The 22564-nt window shown below is 44.5% G+C and overlaps 1 protein-coding gene across 4 annotated transcripts in view; it reads right to left on the bottom strand.

Moving 5' to 3' along the window:
• Nucleotides 1-814: 814 nt before the first annotated feature.
• Nucleotides 815-22564, bottom strand: part of ARHGAP25 (Rho GTPase activating protein 25) — a 48366-nt gene continuing 26616 nt past the window's right edge. For 2 of the 4 annotated variants that reach the window (XM_088152130.1, XM_088152128.1), the window contains exons 9-12: nt 22282-22484; nt 22077-22121; nt 19215-19855; nt 815-14933 (exon numbers count right to left, since the gene is read on the bottom strand). In XM_088152130.1, coding sequence (XP_088008256.1) covers nt 14711-14933; nt 19215-19855; nt 22077-22121; nt 22282-22484 — 1112 coding nt within the window. In that variant the 3' untranslated portion in view covers nt 815-14710. The remainder of the gene's footprint in view (nt 14934-19214; nt 19856-22076; nt 22122-22281; nt 22485-22564) is intronic. The other 2 variants (XM_088152132.1, XM_088152129.1) reach the window with 1 other exon arrangement.

Here is a 22564-nt window from a genome sequence, read left to right as displayed (position 1 = left end):
CCGTAAGTCGAGGACTACCTGTAAATCAAAACCAGCACCAGCATTAGTAACCAGTGTACAGCCCACAATGTCACAGTTATGTGCAGTAGCGATCCTCACCTGCCAGACTCCCAAGAGGATCTTGGGGGACCCCCAAGGGTCCTAGGACCACACTTTAAAAAATACTGGTCTAAACAACAGGAGGCTGTCTTCTTAATTTTTGTTATCAAAAATTTCAGGAGACTGTAGGCTATGGTTTATTCACCAAAAAATACTTTGTACTTATCAGACCCCATTGCATTTGTATAGAAAAAGGAAGAAATTATCCTGTGGCTGGAAATGCATTGAAAATAATGCCTTATTCAAATATGTTTTTGCAATGTCCTAAAATTATTATAGACTGGGAAGAAGTCATTACATATATTAATTTGGCTTTGAGACAGATTTTAATATTTTCAGACATCCGTATTCTTTTGAATTACATACCCGTAATATGGAAATTGACGCCATAATTCTTTGTGCCATTCTTATTGTCCTTCAACACTGGAAAGATAAATTTATGGCTCCAGTTGCTCAATGATTGAAGAATGTTTGTTACTTGTGATTGATTTGCATGGTTACTTATAGACATAGACTATGTATGGATAACAATAGTAAATGAATTAAAAATCTGAGCAGAAATTTCCATTTTAAACCTATGGCATTAGAAATGATCTGAGGTAGCCAAAATACACCTCCTTTCTTTTATGTATACATTTATTTGTTAACTATGGATTATAATTTAGTAGATTGGGTCAGTCTACTCAACTGGCATCAACAAGAGTGAGCTAGATGGTCCTATGTCTCACCATAGAGCAGTGTTTCTCAACCTTGGGAACTTTAAGAAGTGTGGACTTCAACTCCCAGAATTCTCCAGCTGGCTGGGGAATTCTGGGAGTTGAAGTTTACACATCTTAAAGTTGCCAAGACTGAGAAGCACTGCCATAGAGCAAGGTTCTTCTCTCCTTAGGGCCCAGGTTCACACACTGCATTGTCAAAATGTGGTGTGAACCTAGTCATTATGATTTGTATATGATGGGTTGTAAACTTAGTGTATAATTTTAGCCACCCATGATTTATTAAACTGAAGCCACCCTATGATTAAACAAAAATGATTTAGTGTGATGTGTGAATCCATTCATTGTTTGCATATTAAACTGCTGCCTGAAGTTAAACCTTTCATGCATCCAACAGACAGACCCTCTTTCCTACATTGTTCTGTATTTGGGAAGACAAATGAAACTGTTTAAAGAGAGCAGGGCAAAATGTCTTAGCACCTGAACCTTTTCACAAATTGTTGCAGTTCCTTCTAGGTGATGGCCCCCTCTTATTCCTTCAAGATGGCCCTTCAAGGTAGACCAGACTAGGAAACCAAAGTCATGAATGCTAATACTATTGTTATATAAGGTTATAATAACAGAATCTTGCAAGTCTGAATGTGCTTCCCCCTCCCTCCCTTTATCTTCATGAGAACTAGGGATGGTCTTCCTTGAGATGCTTTCTCAGGTTACAGCTCTGGCCCAGACTCAGATTTCTTTTATCTGACCATCTTGGTTGCAGCTCTTCCTCCTGTTCCTCAAGGTTATTCCTTCTTCCCATTACACTTATGGGACAGCCCTACCTCCCAGGCATTTGGGCCATCTCTCTTTAGTTTGCTTCCAAAGAGCTGACAAACATGGCTTTTGGGGAGAGCATTGGGGGACAAATGAATATTATTCTACTCCAAGCTGACACATCTGGTTGTGGCTGTCAGTGTTTATATGGTTTGGTTTGGTTCGTAATCCTATGTATGTTGGTTCAGCCAACCCTTAGAGGAATACAGAAACAGGAGTAGGGTAAGTAAATGAATAAACATGCCTCAGTGGTGGTGTGTGAATTTGAGGAAACCTCTTAAGAGCATAACTGCGCTGATGGCAATGGATTGTTGACTTTATCAGGAACAACATCAGCATATTGTTAAGGAGAGTGGTAGAGAGAGATAAAACAGTTTCATCTTTTCTGAAAATGGCAGAAATCTGTGCAAGAGATTTTTGGCAATGGTGCTGCCAAAATTTAGCTGTGAAATGAGAACGTGTCAGCCCTTCAAGATAGGCCAAACTAGGAAACCAAAGTCATGAATGCTAATACTGCTTATATTATAGGGTTACAGTAACAGATCCTTGCAAGTTTGAATGCGCTTCCCCTTCCCTCCCTTCATCTTTGTGAGAACTAGGGAGGTTCCTGTCTAAGACACTTTCTCAAATTACATTTCTGCCCCGGACTCAAATTTCTTTTATCTGTCTTGGTTGCAGCTCTTCCTCCTGTTCCTCAAGGTTATTCCTTCTTCCCATTACACCAGGAACTTCAGGGACCACATGAGAGTTCCCCATCTATTTACTGCTGCCATAATTTCTAATAAATAAACATTTATTTATTAATAATTTAGACAAATAATATATTGTCCAATAAAATGATTTATTTAATCCACAAATACTTCAGACAATCTTTTGATATCCTAGGGCAGAGAACAAGCAAACATTTCTGCTTGGGTATGATGCACATGACAAACAAGCCGAGCCACCATCTTGACATTTTTTACCATACCCTGTGGACACCCCTGTCTTGTTACCCCCCCCAAACATTTAAAAAAAATGAAAAACAATCAGTCCTTTTGAAGATGGTTCTAGGGGAGCTTTGGGACTGTCTGCCACTTGTGGAGCCAGGGATTCTCTCTCCTGTCCTAGGAGATGGTTTTACATTATGGTTGTTTATGAATGGAACTTTTCTCCCCATGAATTAGTGGAAGGGTGGGGAGAAGAGGGGTCATGTAGCTGTCCTCCCCCCCCCCCCCCAGGCAGAACGCCGTCTTAGAGCATACTGGCTGCTTCAAATCTTCAATATCTTTCCATTCTTGCTTCCAACCCAAGTGTCACTGGGCAGTGTGCTGATGAGGTTAAGCAGGGTGTGAGCCAAAGATGGTGTTGAAAAGTGCCGTGTTGAGTTAAAGGAGAAGGTCTAAATGCTGGGTCATCTCTGGATGGCCCAGCACAATCACAGAAGCTCAACAGCCGTCCAGCATTCCCAGCGTCCATCGCTTCCAGGTTTATGTTGTCGTTTGCTGTAGCAACTCCTTATCTCGGCAGAGATTAGAGTATTTTCAATCACTACTTGCAGAGATTTACTGTGGGAATCCATTTCCTGAGCTGTCACCACCCGCTGCAAAGCGAAGTTAAAACCTGCAGTGAGAAAAGCAACCCTGGTTCCCTTGCATCGAGCAAATAGTCAACTGCAGTAAATGCTGCACCTGGAATTTGAGATGAAATGCTTTGCTGATCCTTGGCTTAACCTTCATCCTCCCTGCTGATATATGATAGATCATGGGATTAACTTTCTGGCGAGGGGGGTGTGCATGCACGTGTGTGACATTCTTTCTGAGATAGCAAAGGCCACAGTGAGTAGGGCAAATCAGGAGTCTGGAAGCACCTTTTGCAACTCACAGATTTCATTGAAAGGTAACAGCTTTTGCTGCAAGCCCCCCAAAGCTTCTGCCTTTTTATAAAATCTGTAAGTTGGAAATGGTGCCCTTTGGATTTTGGATGCTGTAGACTGGCAATTCTCAAACATTTTGTCTCAGGATCCCTTTACATTCTTACAAATGATTGAAGACCCCAAAGAGCTTTGGTTTATGTGGATTATATCTATCGATATTTAGTGTATTAGAAATTAACCCTGAGGAATTTTAAAACAATGATCTATTTAACTTCATGAACCCCCTGAAAGGGTCTTGGGGACCCCCAGGACTCCCAGGTTACACTCTGAGAACCGCTGCCAAAGACTAACACAGCTGTCCTCCTACAGCAAGGATGCTAAATGGATGGGATAATATTACACTTGTGGCCAAGATTTCTTTATTATTTTTATTTTATTGGCTTTGGATTTGGCAGAAGGGTTTGCTTTCAAACTGATGCTAAGTCTCTGCTGCAGTTTTCATATGCATTTCCTGGTTTTCAATGGAAGGCAATTCTCCTGCAGGGTTTTCACTCGCCTGAGGCCGCAAGAAACAGGCTTGCAGCCGCAAAGAGTCTGGTTCACAGTCCCTCCCTCTGATTATAGGCAATTCAGCTATTGCCACAGTGCACACTGGGCTCGAGAGGACACCGAAGATCCCAGAAGAAATGGTGGAGAATGTATAATGCAGTGTTTCTCAACCTTGGCAACTTTAAGATGTGCAGACTTTAACTCCCAGAATTCCCCAGCCAGCCAGTATCCTCTGATACTTAGTGGTCCATTTTAAATCCTCATTCATTGGGTAGTTGGATTTATTATTCTCTCTTAAGTATTCTTCATCTGGGCACCAATGTATATTCTGGATATGTTTGCTGGAGTAATTTCACCTATTTCAAAACCCTGATGGTGTCTTGACATATCTGCTCTACAGATAATCTAGCAGTTGGAGTGTCGTCAGATGTGGTATGTTATATATAACTATGATTCTAGGATTCCAAGCTTAATAAATATTGGCTTTATTTCTTAATATGAACCAGCTTCTGAGATGGTGGCAGACCTCCTGGGGGTGGGGAAGGTTAGGAATCAAGTAAATAGGAAGCCATGACATTGGCAAGGAAGGGGATGAATGTTGGCCCTCCCCATCTTCCTGGCCCAAATTTGAATACTCCACTGCTCACCAGCCATGAAGTCCTTAAAAGAAATAGCCTCCAATTCAGTCCCAGGCAAGCAGTCAAAACAGTGGAATTCATCAAACCCTTGATAGACCCCCATATTTGGCAAGGGAATGAACTTAGCATGCTGCCTTCAGATTCCATGGGCGTGCTGTTTATATTTCTTTGCATCATTAGCAAATTAGCCCTTCTCTCTGTGAGACTAAATTTAGGGAAACCTAATGTCCATGAGCAACAAAAACAAATTGAGGAAGCTCTGAGATGGGGGGAATGGCCTTGCTACTTCAAGACACAGAAGTAAGAAAGCCATTTGGGAGTATTTCTCTTCTGAGAAAAACCTGATCCAAATCCAACCTCACATGGGAGAGAAAGGATCCCCTGGATCTGTTCTCAAACTTTGGGGAGTTGTGCTCACATGGGAGAACATTCCAGATGATGCCTTTTCTGGGAGCTGAAGTCCACACATCTTAAAGTTGCCAAGGTTGGGAAACATGATTCAATTTTACTCACAGTAAGTTTTACTGAACTTATTCATTTCATTCTTTTCACCATTTTCCGCTGCCTTTTTTCTATTTTATGTCAAAACTAAGATGTGAGTAACACATCCCAGCCTCATAGTGTTTTTCCACAACTTGGTGCGACATTCTTGCCTTCATGCCAAGATCACATCCACATGAGTAGGAACATCTTGTTCTCTTCTTCCCAAGTTTCCAAACCTTTGTTTCCCTTTCTAACAAAAGTTGTTGCTTACCTCAGAACAACGACAGCACTTGGTGGACAACAAAGAGTTGGATATAGTCAACCCTATCTTATCTCCTTGGGCTTATTCTTCCCCAAGTAGGAAGAAGGTTCTTTTAGAAAGTATGAGTTGTTGCTAAAAGACCTTTAAAATTCATTCTGAGCTCCTCTTGGCTACCATAGAAAGAGCTTTGTGAATAGATGGCTGCTCCGTCACAACTTTTACAAAACTATCTCACAGCTTGGAAAGACAAAAAGCAAAACTGAAATCTTGTTTTGAACGAAAACACTTTTCTTATAAGAAAAGGTCCTCTCAATAGTAAGTTGACCTTATAAAAATGTCTTTCAGGACTATTTTGAAGGGCAGGTGTTCAGGTACAGGTGTGGCCAACAGGTATTTTCTCAATTCTCCCTCATCTAGTTGCTGAAAACCTGCTTGTGTGTACGGTGGGTGGTGGGTGGGAATCACACTGAAAAAGAGATTAGGGCCACACATATTAAGACTATCCCGGGCATATTTCGTTATAATATTTCAGTAACGAAGCTATGGTGTACCTCCTTAAAATGTAATGTTATTCTAGCATTAGCTTCTATGGAACTCAAGAACAAGTCATCTGATAAATGCAATTATTCTTAGGATCTTTCTTCCCTGCTGAATGAAAGTGTTCTGCACCCATGCATGAGTTGGCAGAAAACTATACAGGCAGTACATTTGCTGCCCCCACTGTCGATCCCTGTCCTGCCTCTATTTCAGCTATTCTGACTCGACTCTGAATCGAGCTGTCCTGATTTCACAAGTGCCGCACATGATAAGCAAAATGATTGGTTGACACTTCGGATTTTGCTGCCCTCCCTCTTCAACACACCACCAATCGGTGGGGAAGACACCTACCAGTCACCACACTGCAGCAGGAACAGGGTGGGTCTGGCTGGCACCAGGACAGTCGAATTTCTGCCCTGCTTTGTGGGCTCCTGCTTCCAAATTATGGTTGGCCGCAGCGTGGAAATGAAGCAGTGGTTAAAGCAACTCTGGCCAGTCTTTAAAGCAGCTAATAGCAGGTTGGGGTCAGGCCAGGCTGAGTGGACAGCAGAGAGGAGGGGATGTACCGGCAGCAGCCTGAGGGACCCACCAGGCTGATCATCCCCACCTACCTTTACTTCCAGCACCCGGAGTGGTGATGCACTGCAGTGATGCACTGCAGAATTTACATCTCTTGAGACCTTGCTCCGATGCAGTCAGAATAAGGGTGGAAACACTACTTTACAAGCGGCACAGCCAAAGATGACGTAGCCTGTCTCACTCATGGCCCGGGGATGAGAGGAGAGCACTTTTGGGTAGACAAGTGGGGAAACTGCTGGTGCCAAAGAATTACAGGTAGTCCCTGGGTTAAGAATGCCCAGATTACAGAAGACCCATAGAACGGAGCCTATTGTAAGGACAGACCTTGGGAACGGAACTCGTTCGTAAACTGGGACTACCTGTACTGCCCACGGTTAAACGCAAGTGGGCACATGGGTTAAGCTGGCAGGTGTATGCTCCCATCAGAGGGGGATGCAGAAGGGAAGAAGGTTGGGCCTGAACAGGCTCAGTTCAGAAATTCTGGTGGATGCATAAAGGTTAGAAATCAAGCCAGCAGGGAGACACTGCCCTCATTCCTTTTAGGCGCAATTCGGACGTGAACAGGGATTTTAAGAAACGTCCATAGCTCACTGAAAACAAATACATTTTGTGTGCAAAAGGCTCTGAATTCATTCTCTGACATTTCAAGCACAGCTGGGAAAGTCTTTCATCTTCGTTAATGGCTTTCTAAAAAGCCCTGCATTTTTAAAATCTGCCGTTCAAACTCAGTTTGAGAATTTATATTTATTTATTTATTTATATTTCAAATTTAGATACTGCCCATCTCACAAAAAGTGACTCTGAGCAGTTCACAATAAAAGTGTGAAGTGAAAGTTGAAAGTGAAAGTGAAAGTGAAAGTAAAAAATGCAGCGAATTCTCATGGATGAGACAGCGTTCTTGTCCTGGTTTGGTTATGACAGTGTTTCTCAACCTTGTCAACTTCAACTCCCATAATTCTCCAGTCAGCTTGGCTGGCTGGGGAATTCTGGGAGTTGAAGTCCACACATCTTAAAGTTGACAAGGTTGAGAGACACTGGGTTATGAGATTGCCCAGGGTGGGAATGAATTCCCTGTCTTTCATTATGGAAACCCCACGCCAGCAACCAGCAGCTTCCCTGGCTTCTCACACTTCAGTTCAAGCCCCAGGAAGCCACTCGGTGGGATGGGATGTCTCCTGGCGACTTACGGGCAGGGAGGGAGGCTGTGTAAGGGCAATGTCCTCTAACAGATATCCTGCTAGAAATACTAGGAAGAGAAATTGGAAAGAAATTCTCAAAGACTGGGAGGTGGTAGAAAAACAGAAGCCTTCGTTGCAGAAGGATGCACTTTCCAGAGGCTGAAGACCAATCCTAGAGAACCATCACCCCTAGCATTGACAGTGCTGGAGCAATGAGAAGTCAGTTTCATTCCAGTGGAAGGAAGCATATGAAACCCAAGGAGACTTCTTGGTGCTCTCTGAATTTGGTGGTTTGCTTGCAGATGTTTCATGACCCAACTAGATAACATCATCAGTGTGAGGGAGAATGGGGTTTGCTGCCTGTTGATATAACCTAGCTTGTCCTGCTGGTTTAGGAAGGGGTGTGCTTCCTCCTTGGCGGGTCCTTGATTAGGTGATTATTTCTTTTCTGATAGTTTATCTGGTACCGTTTCCTGCTTATCTGGGTATTAGCTGCTGGAAGGATCTGTTCTAGGCTGTTTCCTTCCTGGGCTTTTGATTGTATCTTTTGAATGATATATAAATGGGGTTTATCTCTGCATGACTATGGATGGCTGATTCCAGGAATTCCCAAGCATTTGTGGACTGGGCTTAATCTAAAATATTAACAGTTGAAGGAAACGTAGGGAAAAGTGGATGGGAAGAAATTCTCCACCAGGCGAGTGTCAAAAAAGTCAAGAGGGTGGCTGAAATCATGGGACTGAAGCCCTGCCTCTTTATTACGTGTACGGTGCCTGTCAGAAAGAAGCAGTGCTTCAGCTGTGTAGCTGAAAAGTAAAAATCTTGAGTGTTTTACACTCCCCTGCAGATGCCTCTGAAGAGGAGAGAAGCGGAGAAAGAAAATGGGAGCGAAAAGGATGACAGGAAGAAAAATTCTGAACACGGAAAACAGCAAAAGGGGGACATACTTTTTGGAAAAGGGTCCTTGAAAGATAGTTGAGAATTTAGTTCATCAGCGCAGTCTCTGCAATGCGTGTACTAATCTCACTAATAAGCGACTAGCCCACTGCATCCATCCACGCTCTCCTGCTGCCCCCCACCCCCCCGCCACTCCCCAGCGCTTAAGCCTGAGAAAGTCTCAGGGCTGAAAATAGCTCTGGAGACTCAAGCATTGCGGGCAGGCAGTGCAGGCGATTAAAGCCACATTCCCTTCCTCCCGGCCCTTCTTATCAGTACATTTTGTCAAGAGGGCCTAAATATCACATCATGTTTTTACGCGCGATAAGTCAAATTTTCACAAGCTCAACCAGCTGCTGCAGATGATAGAGTGATGAGTAAAACAGCGCATGCATGTGCACCCGGAGAGGTCCACATGGGCCAGTTTTGGCAGGCAGGCAGTCAAATCAAGGGGCAAAGCAGCAGGTGCTCCTGCAAGGCGGTTGCATGTGAGGAAACACATGTCTGAATGGTGTGCATGAAAGAAGAGAGGAACGGGGGGGGGGGGGATCCTCCCTGCTGCCCAGGGAAGCCAACAGCAAAGAGGGAGAAGCCTACAAAAACTTTGCTGCCCAACTTGCAGTGTCATTTTGCTTGACTTATTTTGCAAGGCCCAAACACACACGTAAGTGCAGCATGGCAGGATTTTCGAAGGGGGACAACTCCCTGGGCCTTTCCCAGAGAAGGAGCTCCATCCAAAGTCTTGTTGAGCATGTGAAATGGCTGGATGGATCAATGTTTCTCCTTCAAATGCATCAGTTAAATCTTAAGGGATTGGTACGTTCCTTGGAGAGGGCCACCTGGGCCAAAGTTTTCAACCTTTATAGTCGTCCCCTCGTTTTGCCCCTTAATCCCCCAACAAAACTAAACAAAAATCAGACCAAAAATGTTGGTCGTTCCACTCTGGCAACACCATAATGTCACCAGCCCCACTCCCCAAGAATCACAGAATTACAGGTTCATGGACTCTAAGGGTCAGAAGGGATCTTGGAGATCCTGGAGATCTTGGTGTAGTGATGAAGGTGCAGGGCAAGAAAGTGGGAGACCGTGAGTTCAAATCCTCTCTTAGGCATGAAGCTACTAGGGTGACTTTGGGCCAGTCCCTCTATCTCAACCTAACCCATCTCACAGGATCATTGTTGTTGGGGGGAAAATAGGAACAGGAGCATTACATACGTATGTCTATATGCTCCCTTGAGTTGACCGAAATAAAGGCAGGGTTAAAAATCTAGTTAATAAATAAATTAACCTTGAATCCATACCACAGCATCCTTGACAGATGGCCTTCCAGCTTCTGTTTAAAGTCCTCCAGAGGAAGGGTACCCATCACCTCCAAAGGACATTTACTGCATTGTTGAACTGCTAAGATTTTTTCCTGTTGCTAACTCAAATTTTCTTCCTTGTCATTTAAACCCACTGTTTCTTGTCCTGGAACAATTCCACCCCAGCTTCTCCGTGACAATTCTTCAGATACTCCAGGTCCTCCCATTGTGGGCCCTTCCACCAAAGGATTGCCCACCCTGGTTCAAACTATGCCAAGTACATAACATAAACACGGTTTGCCACAGTCTCCCAACTCCGTATCTACCTAGCAGGACATCTGTAGATTAATCAGAATATCAGACAAGGGTTGACATATGCTGCCTTTTAATTGAGCACCATTTTAAATGGTTGGTTCCCATCATTCTATCCTGACAGTTTTCTTTCCTGAGAGTTAGTTTTATGGTTGAATGCTTTAATCAAACTGTTTCAGGGAAGATGATAGCAAGGGTGCCCACAGGGTGTGGTCAAAAAAGTCCAGATGGCAGCACAGCAGTCAGATCAAAGCTCTGCCCATTTGTTGTGTCCATCGGGTGTTGCATCCACCGCCTTGACTTTCTTCACCATGCCCTACAGACAATCCTGGAGAATAGTTTCATCACTTTTCACACACCTCTCTTTGTCCCTTTGGGAGAAAGAGTGGTGGAAGTAAAACAAAATGACCCCAGGCCGTGGTCTTCAATGGGCAAAAGCAATGGAGAAAAATTACATCGGCTGCCATGCCAAGCAATTATGTCCAAGGATGTACAAGGAACGGTCTCCCTCTAAGCTTTAAAAGGACCCCATGTAGCTTATAACAACGGCTACAATTTCTCCTTCCATCTTTCCCTCTTCCTCCACCACGAATAGAAGTTTGGGGCAGAAAGGTGAAGCATCAGTCAAATAAATAAATAAATAAATCTGAAGGTGGCAGAGGGGAGATCCAGAGGCAATCCAGGAGGGATTTGGTCCCTACGTTAGCAGCTGTTCCCATTCACCAAGCAAGCATCGGCCATACAAATGCGTAAAGTCAGAGGGCATGTTTTCATCTCTCACCAGATGTTTCCAGATGTCATGTTTGAGGAAGGTCAATGCCCTCTCTAAAAATATAACCATTAGCAGTTCAATTTCCCACTGACTTGACCTTCAAGCTTGTAAGCCCTCCCTTCCTTCAGCTTCACCAGCCCCCATGGACTTTCCGTGGTGGAGACTCATCCAAAGAGGCTAACCGCGCTTTCTAGAAAGCGGGGTAGTGCAATGTAGCCTCTCTCTAAGGAAGCGGAGGAATCTTCAGTTTATGCTCAACTGACCCCACTGGCCCTGGTTCAGTGTGTCTTTGCTGCTCAGCCAAGCTGACCAACGTCATAAAAAATGCACATGGCTCTATGTAAGGATTTTATTTTATTTTATTTTTTAACTAGTAGCAAAGCAGTGTATGAGATTTTTCTCTTCCCTGGGGATATGGGTGGTTCCTCCCAAGAGTTTATACTCAGCCTTTGTTCTGCCCTAATATGCAAAGTGACAAGGACATGATGTGCAATTATATTTGTCATGCTGTTTAAGTGCCTTTTAAAGAGGACTTGGACACACTGATGGAAGATATCAGAGCTTGCTAAAGAAATATTTCCTTCTGTGCACAGATAATATGGATGGGGAGAAAGTAGTTTAACTCCCATGTAAACCAGTACACAAACTGAAATTTAGCAGTTTGCAAAAATGAGAAAGCTAAACTGGGCAAACTTACTGATCGCCTAGGGATATCTAGAAGTTGGCTTTATTTGACTCAGTGAAGAGTATGCTGCTGGTAGAGAAATTCTCACGGACTCACTGATCTTCGTTCTTGCATCAGCCACTAGCGTTCTCTTAATCCCCCCCAGCAAGTCAAGCATGAATAGTCTTGTGGATTGAAATTAGCCACACAATTCTAAAGGCTATCAGCTAACAGCACCTAGACAACTGTGGCTGATCTTAAAAAAACACACACAAAACTAAGTGGATTAGACCTAGTTAATACTTTGGTAGACACCATCAGATCATGGCAGGACTTTCTCTATCTATCTATCTATCTATCTATCTATCTATCTATCTATCTATCAAATTTGTATGCCGCCCGTCTCCCCCAGCGGACTTTCTGTGGACTTTAGACTGAATCAAACAAAATCTCAGAAGAAAGAGTTGGCAAACCACTTCAGTACTGATAAAATGACGTTTAGGTAATGCCTTGAATCAACGAACATGTGCTGACAATTTGCTAGACGTTCAGGGAGCTACTTTGGAACAGATCTGAAACCAAACTTGGCAATCTGTAGGTCAAATCTGCTGTTCTTGCGTTCATTAGAACCAAGTGCCCACAACTGAAGAGGACTGTTGATAATCAACTTGAATTAGTTGGATGTTTATAGATTTCTATTGCCTCTCTAATCATTCTGGGGAAGCATCTGTTACATCATGCCAGGAGGCTGATATTTTCCAGCTCTTTTTTTGGTTTGAACCTTGTGAGGGGTGCTCGGCTAATGTTGAACTTTGATATTGTTGCCAAGATAAATACACAGACATGTCCATGAAGCAAGCAGGAGCTTGACGCAGTGGAGACTTTAACCATGTTAACACTTTACTGGCCAGCCACACTAGAAACCATGGCTGATTTTGAAAAAAGCTAAGCAGGCTCAGGTCAGGGTTTGAATTTTGCACTCTCACCTTCCACGCGGTGGTCCTTCTCTGAACCACCTCGTACTGTTAGAGTAAATGACTCAGATCCAGAAGCTTGGCAGATTAAGCAAGCACAAATGAATGTATCATCTAGTTTAGATGTTACAGAGGAAGTTCCAGATAACATTCCAGAGAGGGTGGGAAGGGGAGATAATTTTAGCATCCCCAGTGATACTTTGATCTTTTGATGAAATAATATTTCTCCAAAGAGGAAATAACTTTAATGTCAGTTAAAACTGGCCATCATTTTGTTTTGTCTCTGTGTTAGGCTCCCACCCAAAAAGAACCTTGGCCCATCGTTTTGTGCCAACTAATATTCAAAATATTTGTGGCAACATTTGATGTTTTCACACATGCATTTCTAAAGTCCCAAAGCTACCTTTAAGGTCTGAACTATTTTCAAGTCTTGGTAATTTGCCTAACTTGAAAACTAGGTGTTTTTTCCTTTTAATTCCAGCTCACATAAAGTGGCCAAGTTTGAAACCAGGCAAAATGCTTCTCATACCATGGACTTGCAATGCATAATGCTATTGGTCGGTATTTCTCCTTTTCAGAAACATTGCTTTTGGACAGAACAGAAGGTCAGCTTCAGTTTAAGATAATTAAGGTGCTTTTATTCGTGTTTTGTTTTCTGCTCCATTTCACATGAGGCTGCCATAAAGATTCACATCCTATTGAAAACAATGATCCAAAATTAGGCCAGGATAAGCAGGGCACCCCAAGACAGCTAGCTAGCTAGCTTGCTTTCTTTCTTGGTGGGACAACAAAAGATATCCCATCGCAATCTAATCAGGATGTCTAATGCCCAAACCAGCAATGTAATTTTGGCATCTGAGACAGGAAAACCCTGGGATACTCTTCCCATTGTAGAATCATAGAATTGTGGAGGTGGAAAGGACCACCAGGGTCACCTAGTCCAACCCTCCACAATGTGCAGGAAAACCAGTTGAACCATCCGTGAGAGGTGGCTGTTCAGCCTCTTCTTCAAAGCCTCCAGAGATGGAGAACCACCATCTCCAAAGGTCGACTGTTCCACTGTTGGACAAATTTCACATTCAGGAATTTATATTTAAATAAAATCTAGGAAACTTCAACTTCCATCTGTTATTTCTGGTCTTGTTCATGAAAACTAATCATTTGGCACTCTTTCAAAACCTTAGCCTTACACTACCTCGCAGCAGGGCTAGGGCCGGCTTCAGTTGTAAAAGACCGAAAATGTCATCTTGACTCACACCTTTGAGTTCAGTCTTCTTTGGACAAGTGAGGCATGGCCATAATAAAGGACAAACTATTAAACTTTGCACTTTGTGCCCAAGCAAGACAATTGATCAGGGAGATATGGGGAGGATGCTAAGCTGATGATAATTTGGAATACAAGTTCACAGCCATACATGATCTCAAATGGGGGAGCGTCTAAAAGCTGAACTGGAATTTTGGTCCCCCAACCACTGTTGGTCAGTGGCAAATCTCAAGCCACTCAAATGCCAAAATAGCTTCATAATATATTTTTTTTTTTCATGTGAGCCCACTAGAAGGTTGGTTCCATCAAGCAGGTCACACAATCAAAAAAGCTTGGTGGGATTAAACAAGGGCTGAACTCTGTACTGCAGTGACAGAAATAAACATTGAATGGAATGCAAAGAACAGGAGGGAAAAACATAAAGCCAGATAGCAAATTTAGTTACTTTAGACCAGTGTTTCTCAACCTTAGCAGCTTTAAGATATGTGGACTTCAACTCCCAGAATTCCCCAGTCAGCCATGCTGGCTGGGGAATGCTGGGAGTTGAAGTCCACATATCTTAAAGCTGCTAAGGTTGAGAAACACTGCTTTAGATGTTTTTGGTTTTGTTTTGATCAATCAGAATTGGGAAGAAAAGTTCCTAGATGAAAAAGCATTTATACATAGAGCCACCGGAATCAAACATCTTGCGAGAATGAGTTTCAGTCTTGGTGAACTCACCAGAATTTACTGGCTTTCACAAGAGCAAGTGCAACACTCCTTTGACAGAAAGGAATCACAACTGGCTTGTACACCCTGTCCTCTGCTCAGTTCTTGTGGGCAAATGGCTTGTGGATTTCAACAAGTCTTCGAGGTGTTGGTTCTCCTCATTGACCTCCCTGGAATGCTTAAGGTTCTGGAGCTCCGATTCCAGCTCTGCAGATTTAGTCTTTTCTTGTTCAATCTCTTTATTAAGCCTCACGACTTTGGTCCAGACATCAAAGTTTTCCTTCTCAAGGCTGCAAAAGGAACAGCAAGTGACATCAAACCAGGATTCAAAGGAGCAAGTCAGCTATTCATATATGGCGGGGAGGCAGGGAGGTAGAAAAGCTGGGGCCAACGCCCTTGGTCAGTTCTACCTGAAGCTTGAGGCTTATGTGGTAGGTAACAGATAGGTTTGACTCCCAGAACATCACCCACTGGGTATTGCTCCTAGAAAGCACAACTGAATCTCAAGTGGAATTGGACAAACTGTGACCCATCCTGACAGCCCCCACCAAATGCACTACTAAAACGTGGCATTAAAATCTCTGATTTTCAGTGCATGCATTTTTGCTGCCTCTGCAAAACTTAAGACATTTACCTTGCACTCCTGTTTTAATGTCATGCCTCCTTACAGCCCCTTCCCCGTGTTAATCTCAGCTCCCTTCAACATCCTAGTGAACTGACATGATAGGGATTATCTGGTTCACACGTAATGTTAAACTGGAATTTTAAACCGTGGTTTGTTGAAAAAGCCCATGGTGACCTGGTTTACACATAACTCTAAATTGTAATTAATGTGGGGCTGCAGGTTATGCTAAGCCAAAACCAAACCAGATTGTGTCTTTGCATTATGCATGAACCAGTTCTGTCTGAATTCTTCATTGGTCCCGTCCCTTTCTTAAGAGAAGCAGCAGCATTGGTAATACTGATGAGTCAAGCTTAGTTGCCCATGCAAATCACTGCTTCCTTCTATGCTGAAACATACAGCAATTCACTAAAATGTTTCAGCATAGAAGGAAGCAGTGATTTGCATGGGCAACTAAGCTTGACTCATCAGTATTACCAATGCTGCTGCTTCTCTTGATTAGACAGGCTGAGTGATTAGACAGGCTGCATCCAGGCGGTTACTCAGGATCAGTTGAACATAGACTATCCCAAATGCAGCGCCTTGCAGGTGAGTGGGACTTCAGCTCCTATAATTCCCAGCCAGCATGGCCCATGCTCACCATCGGGAAGGATGCAATAAGCCACTTTTAGAAATAACTCCCAGTCTCAAAAATAACGCATGAACGGCCAGTGTGAGGCCTAGCTCGAACAGGACGACAGACTTGGAAGGGCCCTTTAGGTCCCCCCATCAAATGCCTGTCCTTTGCTTGGACACCCTCAATCAAGGAGGCTCAAATTTTCCTTGGCAACAGCTTGTGCCAAACGGCTCTTACCTGGAAGAATCTTTGCCTAATGTTAATCTAGCATCTGCTTTCCTTAAGACCCCAATTCTGTGTTTTTCTTTCTGTGACAAGAGGGGGTGGGTTTTGACCTTCTGGGTGGCACATCTTCAAGCATTTGGAACCCTCTCTCTCCCCCCGCCACCCCCACCCCCATCATCATACCCACTTCTTATCTCCTTGAAGGAGTTTGTTCCAAGCCCCTTGATCACCTTTGTCGCCCTTCTCTGGACCCATCCCACTTTCTCTAAACCTTTCTTAAAGTGTGGGCCCCAGAACTAGTCTTCTCTCAGGAATCCTCTACTCAACCTTGGCCAATGAAGAATTCAGACACAGCTGGTTCACGCATAATGCAAAGCCACAATATGGTTTGGTTCTGGCTTAGCAAAACTTGCAGCCCCATATTCATTATAATTTAGGGTTATATGTAAACCAGGCCACTATGGGCTTGTTCAACAAACCATGGTTTAAAATTCCAGTTTAACATTACATGTGAACCAAATAATCCCTATCATGTCAGTTACCTAATGCAATGCGAGAAAGATGTCATTCATTTCGTTGGGATGTTGAAGGGAGCTGAGATTAACAGGGGAGGAGGCTCTTAGAGTGTGGGGCCCAGAACTACTCTTGTCTCGGTAGTCCTCTACTCAGCCTTGGCCCAGGCCATGTTGAATACCAAAACCTGAACGTTGGGGGGGGACGGGGCGGGTGTGTGTGTCTGTCTGTTCCTATTTGCTTAAGTGCCTGTAGGACTCACCATACAGTCAAGGACCCCAGTGAAGCGGGATACCTCACAAGGGCCTGGTGCTCAGTAGATCAAAGCTGGGACTGAAAAGGGTATGAACCTATGACACGTACATATTCTCTCTTGGACATGCATAGACATGAAGAGCAGGTGGCAGTTGTGGCTAGGAGGGCCTTTGCACGACTTTGTGTTGTGTGACAGTTACGCCCCTTCCTGGATCAGGAGGGCCTCTGCATGGTCACTCATGCCCTGGTCACCTCCGAGTTGGACTACTGTAATGCGCTCTATATGGGGCTACCCTTGAAGACTATCCGGAAGCTACAGCTGGTGCAGAATGCGGTGGTGCAGACAGTTCTGAATGCCCCTAGGAGGGCACGTATAACACCCCTGTTGCGTGAGCTGCGTTGGTTGCCAGTTTGTTTCCGGGTCCAATTCAAGGTGTTGGTCATCACCTTTAAAGCCCTTCATGGCACAGGGCCAGGCTATCTGAGGAACCGCCTCGCCCCGGTCATCTCAGCCCGCCCCACTCGGTCCAGCAGAAGGGGCAGGTTGCAGACCCCACCGGTCAGGGAATTTCGATTGGTGGGGTCTAGGCAGAGAGCCTTTTCTGCTGCAGCGCCCGCCCTATGGAACATCCTGCCGCCTGAGGTGCGGTGTGCCCCCTCCCTCATGGCCTTCAGGAAAGAGATCAAATCCTGGCTCTGCCAGAAGGCCTGGGGGCCAGAGGGGGCCCCGCACCTATGCAGATGGCTGGTGGGGTGAGGGGTTGTCCCCCCCCCCCAGCATCTTACAGGTTTTTTAGGGCCAAATTATAGGAGGTTTTTAGGCCATTTTTATATATGTTTTTAACTATTTATAGATTATGTCTATGTCTGGAGAGTCTTGTGTTTTTTATTATTAGTGTGAGCCGCCCAGAGTCACCCATTGGGGGAGATGGGCGGCATACAAATTTGAAAAATAAATAAATAAATAAATATTCTCTCTTGGGCTGATTGTCAAGAAAACTTCCCCAAACACATCCACATGGGAAAAAGCTGCCCTTTTCCTGGGGCAACGTCTTCTGGTTAGGACCCAGACAGGTCCAGAGTCATGTCTGTATGTCCTGTATGGGGCTACCCTTGAAAAGCACCTGGAAACTACTATTAATGCTAAATGCAGTGGCTGGGCTGGTAATATGCCAAGTCCTGGGATTATAGGATGCCTGTCCTGAAAGACTGCCTCCTGGCCACCATTTAAGCCCTAAGCATCATACGGCCTGATTCTCTGCAGGACCACCTCTCCCACTCCGAACCTGCCAACGACTGAGATCAGCACAAGAGATGCTTTTGAAGATGCCCCTGTGGCCATCTGATACACGGGAAAGGGTCTTTCCCGTGTGGCACCCAGGCTGTGCAATGTGTTCTCGGGGAAGATGTGCTTGCCAGGAGGCTGGTAAAGAGGCATGCCAAGCTTTTGTTAATTGCTAAGGCATTTATTTTAAGACTTGATTCTAAGCGCATTAATGTTGGGTTTATCTGTATCTATCATCACCTATCATCTATCACCTATCTATTTATGGCTGTTATATGCCCACTCAGTTCTCAGATTGATAGAAAGGTGAGTTATAATTCCATAAATAAATAAATCTAACCATTCTTGCCAAACTGATTAATACCAAAGCAACTGTGAGAGGAAAATTTTAGTAGCCTTTTGTATGTTTTAATGTTAGTTTTGATTGCATTTAATAAAGCCAAGTTAGCTAAAATGTGACCTGTAGGGCAATAGCAGGAAATCAGTAAACTTGCAAGACTAAGCAAACTGCTGATGGGAAAAGACGTGACAGGGACGAAAAGAACAGGAAAGTATGGTAAAATTAGCACCAAGGAAGTTATGGTTCAGTTGCTAAATCTAGGAGTCATGTCTGTGGTTTGTGGTTTCTGAGGATAAAAAAGATTGCATCTGAGGAGGTCGGTGCCACACAGCTAAGCTGCCTTACCTGACCGCTTGCTCGTGATGGTCGGCATTGCAATGTGAATCTAAGTGAGTCCCTTGTATGCTATTGGTTGAATTTTACTTGCTTATTGAACTAACTTTTAATAAAGCTTTTAGAACTTTGAAGTGATTTGTTTTATGGTGTGTCTGCCTCCCGTGTTTATCGTGGTTTTTTCCCTGACACAACAAACCAACTTTATGGCGGTAAGCAAATTCTCATAAATATATCATTTTCTAGTATGATTTAGAGAAAGGATGGGTGGGGTTGCAGGAAGAATCTACATGTTTCTGAGTCAGAATATGATTTACTGATGGAGGATGTACAGTTAGTTGGTTGGAGAGAGAAACAGAAACAGCCAACGTGTTTACATTACCTCCTAATTTGCTCCTCGTAGCTATTTTTTTGTGTCACCATCTCCTTTTTCAGCTCCGCAATCATCTTCTTAAGCAATTCAGGGTCCTCTGGGTATGAGCTGTCTTCCTCAGCAGGCGGCTTCAGAATGGTGGTGCCATTTTGCCTAGACCTGGGAGGGTCATTCATTTGCAAACACTTTCCCAAATCATCTCTTAGTTGGCTTGAAGAGCTGTTGTGAGCCTGACTCTTAGGACCCTGCCCAGAACTGCAGAGATTGCCAGAGTCTGAGGGTTGTGGGAAACTGAACAGTTTAGAAATTCCCTGAGACAAAGTTCTTTTGTGACCTCCTAAGGGAGAACTAGGCCTGGGCTGGACCATGGATGATGATGATGATGATGATGATGATGATGATGATGATGATGATGATGATGATGATGACGATGACCAAAAGTTGCTACTGAAAATGTCAGTTCTGTCTGTGTTTTGGTTCCACTTGTTGGAAGAGATGCTCTCGATACATTTCCTGTTTGGAAGTGTCTGAGTCCTCTTTCGTGCTGTCCGTGTCCCCAGAGCATCTCTAGGTTGAGGTTCTCCTTTTTCTTCTGCTAATGGAGCCAAGCTGCCACTTAATTTGGAGTTAGAAGCTTCTAGATCATCCTTCTGAAAGTAAAACCAAGTATATGAGAGAATACAGGGCTGTATTAGGTACAACGAAGTAGTCCTGCTGGTTTTCATGCCCCAGTTAACATGCATGGAAGACATGCCTAACCACTCCCCCACCTGGCCACCTAGGACATGCTGAGCTTTGAAGAGATGCTTCCCTTCGATAAAGCTTCAGTCAAAAAACCTCCTTGAAGCAAAGCCCTCTTCTCTGCCTCCACTGAGCATGTGTGGTACCTTTACAGAAGCCACTGTCTCTGAGATAGGGCCACTAGTGTAGGTAGATCAGCCTCATCTTGACACCTTGCAAGGTGGAGCACCCTGCAAAGTAAAAACGTGAGGCAGGCATCCCTGGTTCACTCACTTGCATTCTCACCCAGCCCTCTGCCATCTCTGATGGCATCTCCCTTCGGTGCCATTCAAAGGGTAGAGAGCTACCTGATGCAGATCATCTTCCCCCACTGGCAAGGTGGACTGATGAATCGACATGGCTAGGCCCAAGACTTGGAAGTTCTTGGAGTCCTTGCCAGTCAGTCATGAACCGTTAATTAATTATTTTTCCTCCTGAACCAGAGAGCTAGTGCCATGGAGATGACCACCATGGCCATCTTCTTAAGACCGTTATAAGAATTGATGAGCTAAAGTAAGAAAACAGTTACAGACCTTTGGAGTACTCTCCCATCAGACAAAGTCCTGCATTGTGTTGGAAGCCACCCAACGAACCAGAGCCAGAAGCGGAGAGGACGCCCGCTCTGTGTCTGGCATTTTTCTCCCTTCCTTCCTGACCTCTTCTCTCTCTCTTCCCAAGCCACAGACCTCAGGCAATAGATACGCGATCCTTGGACTGATTTCCTCCTGAATGGCTTTGTAATGAAATCAAGGACTGCCTGGAATGCCACAGCGGCAGCATCAAAAGTATTCTCACACCAGTTTCTCTAACAAAACTAACATGTGAGAAGAAATAAAGCACTCCCAACAATGTTGTGTTCCACGTATCTCCTGGGCTTCTCCTTGTCTGTTTTTCCTCGAGCATTTTTGTTCTCAGCGGCTGCTCCTTCCCCTTCTGGCATTAATCATCTGGGTGATTTGTAGCCAGTCAGGGAGCCGTGCGCTTAATCCTCCTGGGCATGTGCAGCCCATCAAGTCAGGCTATGTGATGAGATTGCTAAAAGCAAGGGCAGGCGGGAAAAGCGAATTTAGCAAACCTTTCCTCAAGCCATGCCAACGCTCCATCAAAAGCAGCAAACTGTCTTATCGCACAATGGCCACTGTTTGCAAAACAAAAAACACCCCCATAAAGATGAGGAGGATAATAAAAACAGAGGATTGCTTTCAGGCATCACAGACGGGCGAACTCTAGTGGTACTCTTAATCATGCACGCAATCATCGTCTTCTCTGAAATAAGGAGGCTCTATTCCAGGGCTTCCCCAGTTTGCCCGCTTTAAGATGCGTGGACTGCAACTCCCAGAATTCCCCAGCCAGGAAGCATTTTTCAAGAGTGCTAAACCTGTTTTTACAAGGAGCCTGAACAGGATCTGACAAGCACTTCAGAAAGGGCCAGCAGGGAATGGTCAAAAAATCAAGACAGCTCCCCCTGTTTTTTATAGGTGTTGATGCCCACAGGTGAGTACAGGCAGGTGCATGGAATCAACGCACCTGAAAAGCAGGCAAAGCTTTGATTGGACCGTCGTAGCTGCCATCTTGACTTTTTTGACCACACCCTGCAGACAGCCCTCCTATCAGGCATTACCCAGACAGATCTCTCTGTGGAGGCCACAGTTCTGGCCTCTCTGGAAGCCAAACTCATCGTGGAAGGCATGACCCAGCCACCAGGGTAGTCTCAAGTGGCCACTGGGAGCCTGGAAATCCCACTCAAACTCCACTGCTGACGGAGCATGTTCAACCGTATCTGTGGCCCAAGCTGTGTCCAAGGAGAAGCAAACCCCACCTTAAAATGGCAACAGCCAAAGGGGACTTGAAGCTGCCTTGCGATGACCTGAGGGCAACCCCAAGAGGACTGGCATTAAACAAACTGGTTTCCAGACAGGTCCATGGGAACATGAAGATGAACCCTACGCTGGAATGGCTTCCTTTGCCTTTTTGCAACAGCAGGTAAAACCCTATTTATTTGTTTAGGCTGATTTGCAAGCAGGATTTCAGGTGCTGTAGTCTGAATGCTGTCTTAGGTTGACAGGCTTTAACCAGTTTTTAAAACAGTACCTCAATTTCACTGTTCTTATTTTTGTCAGCCTCCTTGAGCACCACCTGTTGGCCAAAAGCAGGACAGAAACCTCAGAAACAAATTACTAATTTGTATGTGATTTCAGCGCATGCACAAAATCATGTTTTCGCATACATGGGCAGATGCACCCTCATGCATCCCTCCAGGCAAAACACAGGATGAAAAAGTCAAGCAGATGCTCACGGTTTGCAGCAGGCTCTTGTTCTCCCTCCAGGACATTTGTGGCCCTTCTACTGCGTCCCAACCGACGGAGCTACGCAGCACCGGAGCTTTCTTGGAATTGCTTTCTGGGGGAGGTGGAGAAGGCGTTGCATCTTTGGATACCGGAAAGAGCTTCTCGTGGTCACTGATCATTGTTGTCATCACTTTCTGGATCTGGGGAGTTCCTGCAGGAGAAACCAGGAAAGCACTAACTGGCAATGCTTTTAACACACATCAGATCTGGAGTGCAAATGGAAGAGGTTCA

This window comes from Python bivittatus, unplaced genomic scaffold (assembly GCF_059951505.1).
Source record: "Python bivittatus isolate LINGU-HERP-01145 unplaced genomic scaffold, Pbiv_v1 ctg000680_np1212, whole genome shotgun sequence".
In the NCBI taxonomy this organism is placed as follows: Eukaryota; Metazoa; Chordata; class Lepidosauria; order Squamata; family Pythonidae; genus Python; species Python bivittatus.
The sequence above is the reverse complement of the archived record's forward strand: the minus strand, read 5'-3'. Positions and strand labels throughout refer to the sequence as shown.